Source organism: Oncorhynchus mykiss, chromosome 2, assembly GCF_057628025.1.
Source record: "Oncorhynchus mykiss isolate SJ-2025 chromosome 2, ASM5762802v1, whole genome shotgun sequence".
NCBI classification, from domain to species: Eukaryota; Metazoa; Chordata; class Actinopteri; order Salmoniformes; family Salmonidae; genus Oncorhynchus; species Oncorhynchus mykiss.
Genome location: NC_143023.1, coordinates 26,565,812 through 26,581,852, shown reverse-complemented (window position 1 = coordinate 26,581,852; position 16,041 = coordinate 26,565,812). Strand labels below are relative to the sequence as shown.

General features: G+C 42.8%; 2 protein-coding genes across 25 annotated transcripts in view; one reads left to right on the top strand and one right to left on the bottom strand.

Annotated features, from left to right (window-relative positions):
* Positions 1–6,133, top strand: part of LOC110485571 (oxidation resistance protein 1A) — a 210,629-nt gene extending 204,496 nt beyond the window's left edge. For all 23 annotated transcript variants that reach the window (XM_090194459.1, XM_090194423.1, XM_090194437.1 and 20 more), the window contains 5 exons: positions 1,419–1,544; positions 2,159–2,311; positions 3,485–3,580; positions 3,898–3,971; positions 4,266–6,133. In XM_090194459.1, coding sequence (XP_090050585.1) covers positions 1,419–1,544; positions 2,159–2,311; positions 3,485–3,580; positions 3,898–3,971; positions 4,266–4,401 — 585 coding nt within the window. In that variant the 3' untranslated portion in view covers positions 4,402–6,133. The remainder of the gene's footprint in view (positions 1–1,418; positions 1,545–2,158; positions 2,312–3,484; positions 3,581–3,897; positions 3,972–4,265) is intronic.
* Positions 6,134–6,611: 478 nt separating this feature from the next.
* Positions 6,612–15,987, bottom strand: LOC110485563 (squalene monooxygenase). Of its 2 annotated transcripts, none has more exons than XR_016485493.1 (11): positions 14,610–15,974; positions 14,174–14,429; positions 13,649–13,826; positions 13,326–13,422; positions 13,007–13,120; positions 12,651–12,822; positions 12,054–12,378; positions 11,668–11,810; positions 11,099–11,195; positions 10,573–10,660; positions 6,612–8,063 (listed from the first exon to the last, which is right to left on the bottom strand). XR_016485493.1 is itself a non-coding variant. In XM_036944084.2 (11 exons), exons 1-11 carry the CDS (start codon positions 14,883–14,885, stop codon positions 7,871–7,873), a joined length of 1,710 nt encoding a protein of 569 aa, XP_036799979.2. In that variant the 5' UTR covers positions 14,886–15,987; the 3' UTR covers positions 6,612–7,870. The 2 variants fall into 2 exon arrangements, 1 of the variants encoding a protein (XP_036799979.2); XM_036944084.2 differs by having other exon boundaries at positions 12,054–12,149; positions 14,610–15,987.
* Positions 15,988–16,041: the final 54 nt, after the last annotated feature.

The following is a 16,041-nucleotide window of genomic DNA, read 5'->3' as shown; positions in this document are numbered from 1 at the left end:
CTTCTGAGTGACTCCTCACAAACTGTGTTCATCCATCCACATCTGGGTAGTGAGGAACTGCTGCTTCCCCATCCGCCTCTGCTTTCTATTGGAGGGAGAGGAGAGGGGAAGGGAGGGAGGTAGATGGGGATGGTGGGTGGATGGAAGTGGGATTCGATTCAATCCATTAAGTGGGTGCAGGATTGTTTGCGCAGGACAATGCAGGTAATTCAACAGGACTGTAATGTGATCACGGTCAGGCCACCAGTGGCTAGGCTGTCTACAATCAGGCCTGTTATGGAGGAAGATAAACAACCCCCCCTGGAACTCAAACAGTCCAACACCGTGTGTCCAGCTCAATCACAAATAGGCCTTCAGGGCCACTCATTATTTACTGTGTTTTGCATTTTCTCCAGCCAACTTTCCTATTGTGCTAAGTATAGAAATATCCAAACTCGGACATTGTACAGTTTAGCCTCCTGATTTACCCTCTGTATTTGGATATAATGCACATTTCCAAGTGTTATTACAATTCTGGAGAAGCCCACATGTTTTTATGAGCCATTTAGGCTCTCATAAGCCAAGGTTGGCTCCTTACCTTTTAATGTGTTACTGACATAAAGGAGTCTAGTCTATGTTCTCCCTAAACCCATTGCTCCCAAATTTATGATTTTCAAAGCTGAGTTCATTTTTTATATTAAGTAGGCCTATCTTGTATATTTGTGTTTCCTGGGGCTCATGTTAGCCTGTAAAGAATCCTGCCTCTGCTGATATGAGACTTTATTCATATCTTTAAAACCACCTTCTTAGAAATCATATGACACACCCCCAATCCTAGTAAGTAATGGTGGTATCTGTTTATTAGCCTGTAGAAAACATCGAGCACAGTGTTTGGTTTATTAGCCTGTAGAAAACATTGAGCACAGTGTTTGGTTTATTAGCCTGTAGAAAACATCGAGCACAGTGTTTGGTTTATTAGCCTGTAGAAAACATCTAGCACAGTGTTTGGTTTATTAGCCTATGGAAAACATCTAGCACAGTGTTTGGTTTATTAGCCTATGGAAAACATCTAGCACAGTGTTTGGTTTATTAGCCTGTAGAAAACATCGAGCACAGTGTTTGGTTTATTAGCCTGTAGAAAACATCGAGCACAGTGTTTGGTTTATTAGCCTGTAGAAAACATTGAGCACAGTGTTTGGTTTATTAGCCTATGGAAAACATCTAGCACAGTGTTCATCCCAGTCTATCTCTGTCCCAAATGGCACCTTATTAACTGTAAAGTGTACCACTTTTGACCAGGGCAGAGTAGTGCACTATGTAGGGGATATGATGCCATTTGGGACATATCCTAAAGCGATAGACACCCCATTACCTTTACTAGTTAGACAACCACCCACTCCTCCTGAGTGCCTGTCTGACTGTTGTCTGTGTGTATCCAGATCACCACCAAGGAGGAGGTGAACTCTAAGCATGCCACCTCTATCAAGACGGAGCTGGAGCCTGAGACCTTCAGACCCAACCTCAGTGAGCCTAGCGAGCTGCTGGAGGCACAGCAAATAGAGAAGGTAATACCTCCCACTGCTAACGGGCACAATGGCTTGATCCATGCCCATTGATTGTCAATGGTCTATTTCCTAAAGCAACGTCATGGTTCAACCACAGGCCTTCAGCCAGAGCAGTGCTGGCCCTCCCTGAGGAGCTATCTGTTTAGTGACAGCAGGGTCTTGAGCCTCATCATTACAAGGCTGATGGTATAGTAGCTGAGTCAGATAATCTCTATGAATTACAATACTGGGATGTTTGGGGTTTTCAGATAAGGTCTGTTAGGGTTTTAACATGGGTGGGGTTAGTCTTCAGGAAAAAGGCATATTTTCATGTAGGCCAATAGCTGTTGGGGAAAATGGATTCTTGTTAGGACATGCAACAAAGGAAGGAGCCTTAAGAATGTGTGTGACTAGCCTGCTGCGCTCTTATTGTAGGTCTCTCTGTGGTCGACACTTAAAGCCTGTTCTCCTGAGACTGTTGTGTTCTGGGTGTGTGGAGCTCAGTTACTCTCTAACAACCAGCTGTGGGAAAAGGTCACTGCAGCTGTAATGGACCATTGATGTCTGTGGCCTTTTCTCTCTTTCATTTCTGTTTAACCCCCCCCCCCAACCCCCGGCGTCTCTCTTTTCTCCAGCTGGCGAAGAACCTCCCTCCCCGTACCATTGGGTACCCTTGGACCTTGGCCTATGGCACCACCAAGCATGGCATGAGCATCAAGAGCCTTTACCGGGCCATGCAGGGGCAGGACACCCCCATGCTGTTGGTTATCAGGGACAGTGATGGTGGGGTGAGTGGGACAACAACACTTCTCTATTAGACCTGAATCCTAAGTCCAGATCTGTGCACGTAACTCAAATGTATATACACTGCTCAAAAAATAAAGGGAACACTAAAATAACACATCCTAGATCTGAATGAATGAAATATTCTTATTATATACTTTTTTCTTTACATAGTTGAATGTGCTGACAACAAAATCACACAAAAATGATCAATGGAAATCAAATTTATCAACCCATGGAGGTCTGGATTTGGAGTCACACTCAAAATTAAAGTGGAAAACCACACTACAGGCTGATCCAACTTTGATGTAATGTCCTTAAAACAAGCCAAAATGAGGCTCAGTAGTGTGTGGCCTCCACGTGCCTGTATGACCTCCCTACAACGCCTGGGCATGCTCCTGATGAGATGGCGGATGGTCTCCTGAGGGATCTCCTCCCAGACCTGGACTAAAGCATCCGCCAACTCCTGGACAGTCTGTGGTGCAACGTGGCGTTGGTGGATGGAGCGAGACATGATGTCCCAGATGTGCTCAATTGGATTCAGGTCTGGGGAACGGGCGGGCCAGTCCATAGCATCAATGCCTTCCTCTTGCAGGAACTGCTGACACACTCCAGCCACATGAGGCAAACCTTCTTGACACAGCTCGCATTGATGTGCCATCCTGGATGAGCTGCACTACCTGAGCCACTTGTGTGGGTTGTAGACTCCGCCTCATGCTACCACTAGAGTGAAAGCACTGCCAGCATTCAAAAGTGACCAAAACATCAGCTAGGAAGCATAGGAGAAGTGAGAAGTGAGTCACCACCTGAGAAGTGGTCTGTGGTCACCACCTGCAGAACCACTCCTTTATTGGGGGTGTCTTGCTAATTGCCTATAATTTCCACCTGTTGTCTATTCCATTTGCACAACAGCATGTGAAATGTATTGTCAATCAGTGTTGCTTCCTAAGTGGACAGTTTGATTTCACAGAAGTGTGATTGACTTGGAGTTACATTGTGTTGTTTAAGTGTTCCCTTTATTTTTTTGAGCAGTGTATATCCTCCATTAACTTCAATGTGTAGTTTATGCAAAAGTGTGAGACAAGCATGCTCATCTAAAGTTAGGATTGGGCCTTTGAGCTGTAATAGATTACCATGGTTCCGTACGGTCTGTTTCCTGACCTGGTGTGTTGCTGCAGGTGTTTGGTGCGTTGGCGTCCGAACCCTTCAAAATCAGCGAGGGATTCTACGGCACGGGAGAGACCTTCCTCTTCACCTTCTGTCCAGAGTTTAAGGTAGGCTGACCTCTGACCTCTCAGATTGGTGACCCTTATTCTGAACTGGCCAGTGTGGTCCAGTCACTTTTACTCCACCTAATGTCCGTTGTAAACTCATCCAACCCTGCTCTGGCCTTAGCAATTAACATGCACATCGATAAGCATTTTCCTGAGAGGAGTACTAATCAGTTGTTTTCTTTATTAAATTAACGAGGCATCATATTGTTATTAGTATGCCTCATTCTCTTGACAATGAGGAGCTTATGTAAGATGGCATGAGGGTTTGTAATGATATATTTACACAGATGGTGACGTCCTCTGTTCTGTGTTGACAGGTGTACAAATGGACAGGTGACAACATGTTCTTCATGAAAGGAGATATGGACTCCTTAGCTTTTGGTGGTGGAAGGTACGCTATTTTATTTTTATGTAAAAGTTTTATCTAGAAATAAACTTTGAAACTGGGTTGTCAGTTAACCTGTCTAGGACTGGCACGCTATTCATCCAAAAGTGAAAATGCTGCCCCCTATCCCAAACAAGTTAAGAGGTTATGGTTAGCCTACATTGCACAGTCACTGCTAGGTGTGTTCATAAGAGTAAAATGGCGCCCATCGTCTTAAGTTTGTCAGAACAGACTCGCAGCATGTATGTGATGTTCTTGCTGTCTGGATTGAGTCTCTGAAGATGCTGTGATGTGTTTCAGTGGTGAGTTTGGCCTGTGGCTGGATGGAGACCTGTACCACGGCAGGAGTCACTCCTGTAAAACCTTTGGCAACCCCATGCTCTCCAAGAAGGAGGATTTCTATATACAGGACATTGAGATCTGGGCTTTTGAATAACAAAACCCACCACGGGAAAAAGGGAAAGACTAAACATCCCTACAATGGCATTGTTGTCTCAAACCTAACTGCACATCACCACCCTGCTCCAACCCACTGTCTGGGGCTCCCAGGACGGAGCCAGCTGAAGGATGCGTGTTGTGCGTTCATACGTTACTACTGCAGTTATAACAGAGCTTTTCTTTGTGAATTACCTTGTGTGTATCTTGTTACAGCTGTGTGCAGTGTCTTTGAGGAGGTGTACTGTCCTGTACTACACTGTGAGGCATCAGGGGGATGTGTGGGTTTGTTAGAGACCGTAGAGACGTCTTGTTGCAGAACCAAGGAGGAGCAATCAGATCGCTCTCTCTGGCTTCAGCAGGAGATGATGTCGGCTCAGGTTTGGGATTGAGAGAGAAACTGCCGTAGTCCAGATTATCTGAATTTTGAGACACTCAAGGAACCCCGCCCCTCAGAACTTGGTTGAAGTCAGTCAGTAGGATGTTACTATATGTGTTGTTACAGGCCTTTAGTGAAGAGATCCAGTAATAAAATTAACAACATGCGTTCCTTTGTTCTCAGAGGAGACGGTTGAACCTCTAACATAGTTCTGGTTGGTGTTCAAACACCTGAAGGAATAATCTCAGCAGGATATAAGGATGATGAGGACACTATTATTGGGGGGGGGGTATTTTATATATTTGGTTTACTTCTGAGGCAAGAACTACGAATAGTGTTGTGTATTGTAGTCCTATTGTTCACCATCACAGCACATAGCTAGAATCAGAATATTACCCATCGTTGTACTAATAATGTTCTGTTCAGTGGGTGTACTACGTGTGAGTTCAGCTACCACCGGCGCCCCTCAGGAGTCGTGTGTACTGTTCGTAGACAGTAATGTGTTGCAATAGATTTGTGGAATATGCAAATTACTGTCATGTGACCTCAAATAATCCAGGTTGGCGCTTTTCCTCGCCTGTCCGTGGCTCTTTATCAGAGAGGACTTGTAAAGCTTTCATGTCTTGATCCACAATTGCTTTTCTGGGTATAATTTGAAAAGCCTGAGACGTGGTTAACTGTTTTACATGCATATGACAATTGTATATTATTTATATATGATTATATATAAATATATGATATAATTAATTATATGTTGCTGTTGTGTGACAGTGATCTTTTTGTGCTGATGTTTCAGCTGTTACAAATATAATGTATATTACCCTGTAAATTAATGTTAAAATAGTAGATTTGTTCCTATATAGAAACACATATATGATTGGTGGGTTGCTTCTAGCACTTGAATCCGGTCTAAAAGCGTTATAAACCAGGTTCTTAGACTTCTAGTAGCAGTAGCTGTACAGTACTTTTTTGTTTAGAATCATAAACATGTTAACTGTTAGTAGAACGCTTGCTGCTATAATATTAAGGGTAAAGCTAAACTAATGCTCTGTGTAACTAAAGGGGAGTGAGGAGGCTGAATGTCAAAGAAGATTTGAACTCTCCTCACAAGTTCTGCTGAGTGGTGAGTCTTCATTAGTTGGTAGACTGACTGTTAAGACTGTGGACTAAGAGAAAATATGTACAATTAAACTTCACAGCAGCTTTCCTTCCCCTTTCTGGTCTTCCACACCAGTATTTGTCTGTGGAGTCACAAAGAATAACATGGATAAATCCTCCTAATTATTTTACAGGAACACAATGTATTATTGATGTATAAATTAATAAATAACAATAAAATTGTTGTAACCTGGGACTTGTCTGAGTTTGTATTGCTTTCAATCCCCTCCTTCCAGCATTTGCGTGAACTTTTTGATTGTATATTGAGTGCCACCTAGTGGACATTTGTATTAGTGCTTTTCAGGACTATTGGTCATCACCTTAGTAACATTAATCTAATTTAATTTTTTTAAAGTGGGTCGATTGTAAAGATAAAACATGTCTCCAAAGGAAGATATTTAACTCCATAATGGCTCCTTTATTAAACCAAATACAATTCAGAGTAAATATTCTCACCAACACAGTGCAAAATTCTGTCATGAATTCCTCCCTAAATGCTGAAGAGATGGATGGGGCAGTGGACCATTGGTCAGGGACTTGTTTTGTGGCTGGGCTACATTCAACTATCTCATTGTGCTCTTTGTTTGTGTTGCAACCCTCCCCTCCTCCAGGCACACAGGACGGTGAATGTGTGTCACTTGTGGTTTCTAGACACTCCAATCCTCAGACAAGCATTAAGTCACACTTTTATTCCAGCAGGTGTTCACAACTGAAGAATCACTTTTTAAACAAGTACCAGAGATGTGTTGGGGTGGATCCCTTGTCACAATGTGTAAAACCCCATTTAAGGCAGGAAAACTATAACTTGGCAAAAGTTAAGGACAGGTGATCTGACTTGAACCAATCAAACAGTTTAATACATAATCATTTGATTGTACATGTACAGTTAAAATAATGCACAAGGAACATGCTTTTTCAGAACAAAATAAGGATACCGTTTGGAATAAGGGTAGACAAAGAGCCAACTGTTTTTTGAGCCATTGGCATGGAGAGAAGATAGAACACAAGCAGGAAGGACATGTTTTGTCCTCATGTTCAATTAGCAGCAAAGTGGTTAAACAGACACCTGTAGTCAGTCCTGCTGGTTATTTGCAATTAAGAGTTGCTAATGCAAACCTCTTACGCATTGTCTGTTACACTACGTAAATGCATGGTTGTGATGTAAATTCTGAATATACAAGGCATTACTAAATAATTGTCACCGTCAATTTAGACCTCGTCCTCAGAAGACGTCTTATCATTGGGCAGACCTTTAGGCAGAGATAGACATATGATCAAGGTCAAAGGCTTCAGCACTGAATAATGGTCACTTTAGAGACCTGTACAAGATCCCTGTTGACAGTGATGATAGGATGGTGTAATATTAAAGAGGCTATACAGAACTTTTGCCTCTAGGGGTGTGCTTGAGACAAAAGGGATCCCTTGCGTAAATTCACAGAAACATTGTCCAGAAATTACATCATTGGACAGAAAGTGGCATGCCTCCCCACACCCAACAAAAAAGCATAATTGTTGGCCTAAAACTAAGTGGTTTCATATAAATCATACATACAGCCAAATTGACTTGACAGTTAACTACACTTTCTGTGTGTGTGTGTGTGTGTGTGTGTGTGTGTGTGTGTGTGTGTGTGTGTGTGTGTGTGTGTGTGTGTGTGTGTGTGTGTGTGTGTGTGTGTGTGTGTGTGTGTGTGTGTGTGTGTGTGTGTGTGTGTGTGTGTGTGTTCGTTCTCCATCAGGGGTCCGTGATGCTCAGTAAATGTATTCACAAGAAACTAATTGGAAGAAAACAGGCAGAAAGAGGGTAGGGGCAAACCTGAACATCTTCGTATTCCATTGCAAAATGTTTTGCTACGTTTGTGCACTAATGAATACGACCCTGTTGTCTAAGGCTGGTGTGTGTTCCACTGGGTTAGGGCTCAGATTAGATCACTGCTCAGTACACCAGGTACTTGAACTCAGAGTAGATGAGGGGAAACATGACGGTACAGGCGCGGTACAGGATAGCTCCACTCGTGAATAAGGCTCGGGGTTTGGTGAACCACGACTCAGACTTGAAGTTGTAGTAGATGGCGTACAAGGCCACGGCAAAGAAGTGTCCAATCAGAGTCATCGGATGGGGCGTCAACCTGGGATTAGAATGGATTGAGATCTAATTAAGACCATAGACAATTGATTGATTGATTGAATTTGATCATTAATAGTAGTAGGCGGCCCAAGCCGAAGACAACATTACATACATAACATATTATTGAGGATAAAAACACAATAAGGGCCGAAGGCTTATTTCCAATGTGGTCCTCTAATGTCAATACAGGTGCACATAAAGTATACATTTACATACACAGTGTACAAAACATTATGAACACCTGCTCTTTCCATGACATAGACTGACTGGGTGAATCCAGGTGAAAGCTATGATCCCCTTATTGATGTCACTTGTTAAATCTACTTCAATCAGTGTAGATGAAGGGGAGGAGACAGGTTAAAGAAGGGTTTTTAAGCCTTGAGACAATTTAGATATGGATTGTGTATGTGTGCCATTCAGAGGCTGAGTGGGCAAGACAAACTATTTAAGTGCCTTTGAACGTGTATGGTAGTAGGTGCCAGGCGCACCAGTTTGAGTGTGTCAAGAACTGCAACGCTGCTGGGTTTTTCACACTCATCAGTTTCCCGTGTGTAACAATAATTGTCCACCACCCAAAGGACACCTAGTCAACTTGACACAACTGTGGGAAGCATTGGAGTCAACATGGGCCAGCATCCCTGTGCAACGCTTTCAACACCTTGTAAAGTCCATACCCCCAATGAATTGAAGCTGTTCTGAGGGCAAAAGGGGGTGCAACTCAATATTAGGAAGGTGTTCCTATTGTTTTGTACACGCTATGAATATTTTACACACATACAGTGCCTTGCGAAAGTATTCGGCCCCCTTGAACTTTGCGACCTTTTGTCACATTTCAGGCTTCAAACATAAAGATATAAAACTGTATTTTTTTGTGAAGAATCAACAACAAGTGGGACACAATCTTGAAGTGGAATGACATTTATTGGATATTTCAAACTTTTTTAACAAATCAAAAACGGAAAAATTGGGCGTGCAAAATTATTCAGCCCCTTTACTTTCAGAGCAGCAAACTCTCTCCAGAAGTTCAGTGAGGATCTCTGAATGATCCAATGTTGACCTAAATGACTAATGATGATAAATACAATCCACCTGTGTGTAATCAAGTCTCCGTATAAATGCACCTGCACTGTGATAGTCTCAGAGGTCCGTTAAAAGCGCAGAGAGCATCATGAAGAACAAGGAACACACCAGGCAGGTCCGAGATACTGTTGTGAAGAAGTTTAAAGCCAGATTTGGATACAAAAAGATTTCCCAAGCTTTAAACATCCCAAGGAGCACTGTGCAAGCGATAATATTGAAATGGAAGGAGTATCAGACCACTGCAAATCTACCAAGACCTGGCCGTCCCTCTAAACTTTCAGCTCATACAAGGAGAAGACTGATCAGAGATGCAGCCAAGAGGCCGATGATCACTCTGGATGAACTGCAGAGATCTACAGCTGAGGTGGGAGACTTTGTCCATAGGACAACAATCAGTCGTATATTGCACAAATCTGGCCTTTATGGAAGAGTGGCAAGAAGAAAGCCATTTCTTAAAGATATCCATAAAAAGTGTTGTTTAAAGTTTGCCACAAGCCACCTGGGAGACACACCAAACATGTGGAAGAAGGTGCTCTGGTCAGATGAAACCAAAATTGAACTTTTTGGCAACAATGCCAAACGTTATGTTTGGCGTAAAAGCAACACAGCTCATCACCCTGAACACACCATGCCCACTGTCAAACATGGTGGTGGCAGCATCATGGTTTAGGCCTGCTTTTCTTCAGCAGGGACAGGGAAGATGGTTAAAATTGATGGGAAGATGGATGGAGCCAAATACAGGACCATTCTGGAAGAAAACCTGATGGAATCTGCAAAAGACCTGAGACTGGGACGGAGATTTGTCTTCCAACAAGACAATGATCCAAAACATAAAGCAAAATCTACAATGGAATGGTTCAAAAATAAACATATCCAGGTGTTAGAATGGCCAAGTCAAAGTCCAGACCTGAATCCAATCGAGAATCTGTGGAAAGAACTGAAAACTGCTGTTCACAAATGCTCTCCATCCAACCTCACTGAGCTCGAGCTGTTTTGCAAGGAGGAATGGGAAAAAATATCAGTCTCTCGATGTGCAAAACTGATAGAGACATACCCCAAGCGACTTACAGCTGTAATCGCAGCATAAGGTGGCGCTACAAAGTATTAAGTTAAGGGGGCTGAATAATTTTGCACGCCCAATGTTTCAGTTTTTGATTTGTTAAAAAAGTTTGAAATATCCAATAAATGTCGTTCCACTTCATGATTGTGTCCCACTTGTTGTTGATTCTTCACAAAAAAATACAGTTTTATATCTTTATGTTTGAAGCCTGAAATGTGGCAAAAGGTTGCAAAGTTCAAGGGGGCCGAATACTTTCGCAAGGCACTGTATTTTTGGCTATTTTTTGAATGGGGAATATTGCATTGACATACACAGTCAAGGATCAACTGTAACAGTTTTGAAGTGTGTCGAACACATTAGTGAGACTCACACTGAGAGAAGACCAATGGGACCGTTGACGCACTCCCCACCCAGCTTGAAGTAAAGGAAGCATGCCTTTCTCAGCTGGTGGAGAGAATCTGAAAGACACAAACACCAAACAGCTCATATGAATATGCATGTCAGCCATGAAGGAGATTATGCTAAATGGTACAGTATATCTCAGTGTAGTACCCTGCTGGTAAAATCCACAGCTTAACACTAAAAATTATTTCAGCAGAAATCATTTCTTCTGAATATCTCCTAAATGTGCCTCTCTGTTTGCTATAATCGCCCTAGCTAAGTGTTTAGTGTCAGTAATTTAAGGTATACGACATGTACTGAGAAGAAGTACTGGACCGTTAGAAAACAAATGATTGAAGTAGAGACATTGGCAACAATTTAATTCAATCCTACAGGTATAGTGCATTATAATGTCGTTATAATGCACCAAAAGACTTGGCATAACCATGTATGACCTTATTCTATCCATCATGTGTTGGCAGGGGATAGTAAAAAGGACAGAGAAGGAGACTCACTGTCTGTTGCAGCAAACAACTCGTACAGGGCTTGAGCCAACACATTCACCACAAAGGAATGTGATGACTTGCGTTCCCAGTGGAATTTTTTCTTTGCCTATTATGAAAAGAAATTGACAAAAATAAAGTGTTTTATATTTCAGCCTTATGCAGTAAATCCTAACATTGCTCTGTAACTATTCCTTTGACTGCTACAACACTGTGGATTACAGAAACAATATGCCCTGTGCCACATATAAAACTCCCTAACGTTCTGTTGTAGCAGGTGATTGCAATGCAATATGGACTCACATTCCACAAAACAACAACACACATTCCAACCAAGGCCATTCAGACAGTGATAATGTGTGTGGCGGAGTCTGGTCTGGTGGAAGCTGACTCTGGACCACATATCCCCCTGGTCGGCCATTCTGTCTGAACCCCTCTACTGTCTATCCCTTCTCTGTAATACCCACTGTCCAATCATTAACATAATACTGACTGTAAGTCACTCTGGATAAGATGACCAAAATGTCATGGAAATGTAATAATCATAAGAAAGGGGGATGAGATTAGGGATGTGAGTTTACCTGGAGCATGGCTGTGTTGTCGTACAGGTCAGGGATGTTCTTCATCAGGCTCCTCCAGATCAGGACGTCGTTGAGGGCCACACTCATCCCTCCTCCGGTCAGAGGGTGTCTCATGTTGTAGGCGTCACCCAGCAGGAGCACACCTGGAACAGGACAAAGGCCCATGTTAGCCCCAGTCCACACCTCACTAACATTACACATTTACACTGCTAGAGGGACTATCTTTTTCAGCAACATATCTGATCTGATCAGGCTTTTAAGCTACTTAGCTAAAGATAAAATAGTTTATCGACCATGCATTGAACTCTCCAAGGTTCCAAATGGGACCCTATTCCATTTGCCCTTTGGGACACAGCCCAACACTGTGGTCGGTACTTGTGTCCTACCTGGCTTGTTGACTGGGGACGGAGGCAGGAAGCTTGCTGGCATAGACCTCAGCCGGTCGTTCTGCAGAGCCACCATGAACGGCTCCTTTAGGTGTTCTAGAGAAGACACAACAGTCAGGTCTGAGGTAACACATTCATCACCAGAAAGATGGGTGGATAAAGAACTGAAATCAACCCATAATGCCGTCATTTACTCTTTGTGTGTTGCAGCTCTCAAGCACATATTCATGTGGGTGCTTTACATTGGTGGTGGATATGGTTAGCTTGCCCTTAAGTCTCACGAGGCCCGAGGCCATCCTTCCATCCCTCCATACAGCAGGGTAGCCTAGTGGTTAGAGCGTTGGACTAGTAACTGAAAGGTTGTAAGAACGAATCCCTGAGCTGACAAGGTCAAATCTGTCGTTCTGCCCCTGAACAAGGCAGTTAACCCACGGTTCCTAGGCCGTCATTGTAAATAAGAATTTGTTCTTAACTGACTTACCTAGTTAAATAAAGGTAAAAAATATATAAATAAATAAAATACAATGTAAGGGATGTTGAACACATGGGAAAGCTATGCTGTTTAAATATCTATACTGTATACCCTAAATTCCTTACCTGGTAGTTGTGGGTGTATTTTCTCAGCCATGTACTCGGTGAGGTTCCTGGGCATCTCTCCCCTGATGTCCACCAGCACCCTGGTGTCTGAGGAGGAGATCTGGTAGATGAGGACAGGGCTGGGGTTAGCCAGGACCAGCTCAGCATGGTGGGGCTTGAACTGGGGAGAGTTCTGACCAGGAGAGGACAGAAAGGAAATACATTAGTCTGACTGCATTTTATTAATTGTTTGTTTGGTTGGTTGGTAAAAAAGTGTCTGCTAAATGACACATGTTAGTTGTTTGGTCGGTCGGTCGATTCATTGATTCGCTCTTTCATTCATTCATTCATTCATTCAATATAATACTTGAACAAACCTTCATGATACATCCAACAAAGTGAGAGGAGGTCTGGGCCTTCCCAGCTACCAGGCTCTTCCTGAACTTTGAGAAACAGCCGTCAGCTACTACAGTTACTGCTGCATGGACCTCCTATGGGACAGGTTAACACAATTACATCTGTTAAAAACACATCTGTTACACTGCTTGTCTTATCAATGAATCCTGGTGAATTGCTAATCAATAGGTGTAAATACTGTCAAGGGTAATTGTAAGTATCAGCATGGGGCTATTTTACACAGCAAAGGTTATCTGGAGAGTAACAGAGTATAAGCTGCATCGCAAGCTTAGAGGTGACCTTTGTGTCTCCTGTCTCCTTGTCCCTGTACTGCACTCCTGTCACACAGCCATCCTCTTCCTCCAGGCTGGACACAGTGCCTTCAATGAGCGTAACACTAGGGGAGAGCAAAGTACCAGTTATTAAGAAACAGTAGTTATAGTGACAGTATTAATAGAGACAGGTTCTTCTGATCACATGACCTGACAAGGAAAAGGATAATCAGCCTATAAGAACTAAACCCTGGAGTTGGTCCTGGTTATGTGGTCAGGAAAAATCGTGTGGTCTTAGTGATAGTAATGACATGTCCAACAGGTATAGTGAAGGTTCTCTCCCAGCCTTACTTTGGCTCAGCGAGGGCGGCTCTGCGCAGACCCATGATAAAGCGTCCGTGGTGAAAGGCCCTGCCACACTGGATACTGCTGTCTGCCTGGGGATATGGGATCTCCACCTCTGTGCTGCTCTCGATGTCATGAATCACATAGCCGTTCACCACGTGGGCATCCAGCCCCTCCACTGAACCTGAGAGAAGAGCCCAGGGTTAGGCAAGGGTGATGAAACACTTTTCATTATTCATTTAACTCTTTAGTGGCAAAAAGGAATGTCTTTACATTAAATAGGGACTTGGGTGTCTTTGCTACAGTTTGTTTGGTCCCACTTTAAACAAACAACTTTTAAAGCCTTTATAGGGCCTGTATTAAGTTGTCATAAGCCCTATATAGGTCCTGCCTTGCTCGTTGAACACAGCCCCCATTTAATGAAAGGGCTTATTGCGAGTCAGCCCATTGGTTGTTTCCCCACGCTATCACCTTTTTACACGTAGACCCCACACTAAAAGATCTGTAGTCCATGCTCCAGAGACCACTCACCCTCCATTCCCAGTTCTCGCAGGGCCCTGTATCCACCAGGCTGCAGCAGCTCTCCCACTATCCTGTCAGGCTCCTTCAGGTCCCTCTCTATCACAGTGACCCTCCGGCCGTCCCGGGCCAGCACTACAGCCATGGCCGACCCCAGGACTCCCGCCCCTACTATGATCACATCCGGCTCCTGAGATGCAGGAGAGTCCCCTGTTGCTGGGGGGCTCTCCATGGCTGAGGAACACACTCTTTTCCTCCTGCCACCTCCCTGTTTAGAGAAAAAGCTAGGTTTTTACCATAGAAGGTAAAAAAAAGAAAAAAAAAGAATAGTCTTTGGACTATAATTGGACACTATTTTATTGTGTATAGTGTATAATGAAGTAGGCCAATATTCTAGTTTATTTCTTGTTTTTGGTCTTCAACAGATTGTACAGTTATCATTACTCACCTTCTTTGACGCGCTCTCTCCACTCCTGTGCCTGACAGCTGAGGGTTTCGGTATAAATGTATTGATGACCGGTAGGGATAATAAAAGTTCCAGCGGTAATTGTAGAATTTGGGGTACCTTGCATGTATGTCCGTGGTACCTGACATAGGATAGCATCATCCCCACTGCCAAGAACACTACAGCCGCCAGGATTATCTCTTTGTGAGCATACTCCAAAACTGCGTCGCATTTCTTATAAATGTAGGTGAAACTTGCAATTCCAAGAAAAGTCCACATATTTATTATATTATTAAACTAGGCTACTTGAAATGATTAGGCTAACTCATGCAATAAATTACCACTGCTCAGAATGTTTCCTAACCTATAACCTGAAACTAAATTGCAAAAACAAAAAGTAGCCGAGATCATGGAATAGAATAAAGTACGCAATAAAATATCACAGTTCAACAGTTATTTCAAAAATAGCAAATATTCTATCTACTGGCGTAGACAATTGAGCATCCTATTTCAGTTGCTTTAGCAGATCGTAGGCCTAGTAATATTTCAAATATATCCGTTAATCAAAAAGAAAAGTATTCAAAACCATTACAATTATTCCACCAGACATTTCAGATGGTTTCAGATGATGCTAAATATTATATGATAATGAGATAGGTAGGAACTTCGGGTTCGCAGGTTTGGTGTCCCGCCCTCTCTGTACCTGAACCGTCCAATCAGGAACAGCACATCGGTGAGCAGAGCTCACGCTATCTGGCCATTGGCCAATCCTCGGCTGCTGGTTGGAGCGCTGGCTGAGAGAGGATAGTATGATATGATGTCACTGGAAAGGTGTCCATGGACAGGTTTCTGTGTTTGCAAACATTGCCTCGCGATGGCGATACGCGAAATTTAGTGACAGATCAAGGGGAAGTTCTTATAGAACATGGGGGGAAAAGCCTATATTTACATGTTGCTTATGAGTGCATTTCATACTACTTTTGGATTATAATTGGATTTTAAACCTTGTATGAATGTCCTGCTTAATAGTAATGCTTGTGTCATCATCGCAAATCAACTGCATTATACTTTTTTTAAAAACACTTCACCTTCAACCAGTAAAATGGCTTTTGCTATAGCCAATATCAATGAGCGTTAGCATTCTAGCTAACAACTGCTGCATCCAAAATAGCTATTTTGCAACTATCACAACCAAATAATCTTAGCGACTGTTCAAGCAAGAATCAAAACATAGTTGTAAGCTTATGAGAGCCCCAAAAAGTTATTTTAAGAAGTAATACAAACGTAAATGTAGGCTATGTTGAATCGGCGCAGATGGCGATGGCTTTCTCAGTGTGTCGTATACTGGAAAGGTGTCTATCGGTCTACAATTGTACACTATGGAGGAAGTTACCAAACCGGTTCAAAGTCAGTACTCTTTGCCAGACATAGGAAA

What these genes read in the sequence shown, in the direction of transcription:
- LOC110485563 (XM_036944084.2), bottom strand. Translation starts at nt 14,885, where the DNA reads ATGTGGACTTTTCTTGGAATTGCAAGTTTCACCTACATTTATAAGAAA. An exon ending in TTGTTGGATGTATCATGAAG is followed by an intron (nt 12,823 to 13,006) that starts GTTTGTTCAAGT and finishes TCTCCTGGTCAG; the next exon opens with AACTCTCCCCAGTTCAAGCC. An exon ending in GTTGTTTGCTGCAACAGACA is followed by an intron (nt 10,661 to 11,098) that starts GTGAGTCTCCTT and finishes TGTGTCTTTCAG; the next exon opens with ATTCTCTCCACCAGCTGAGA.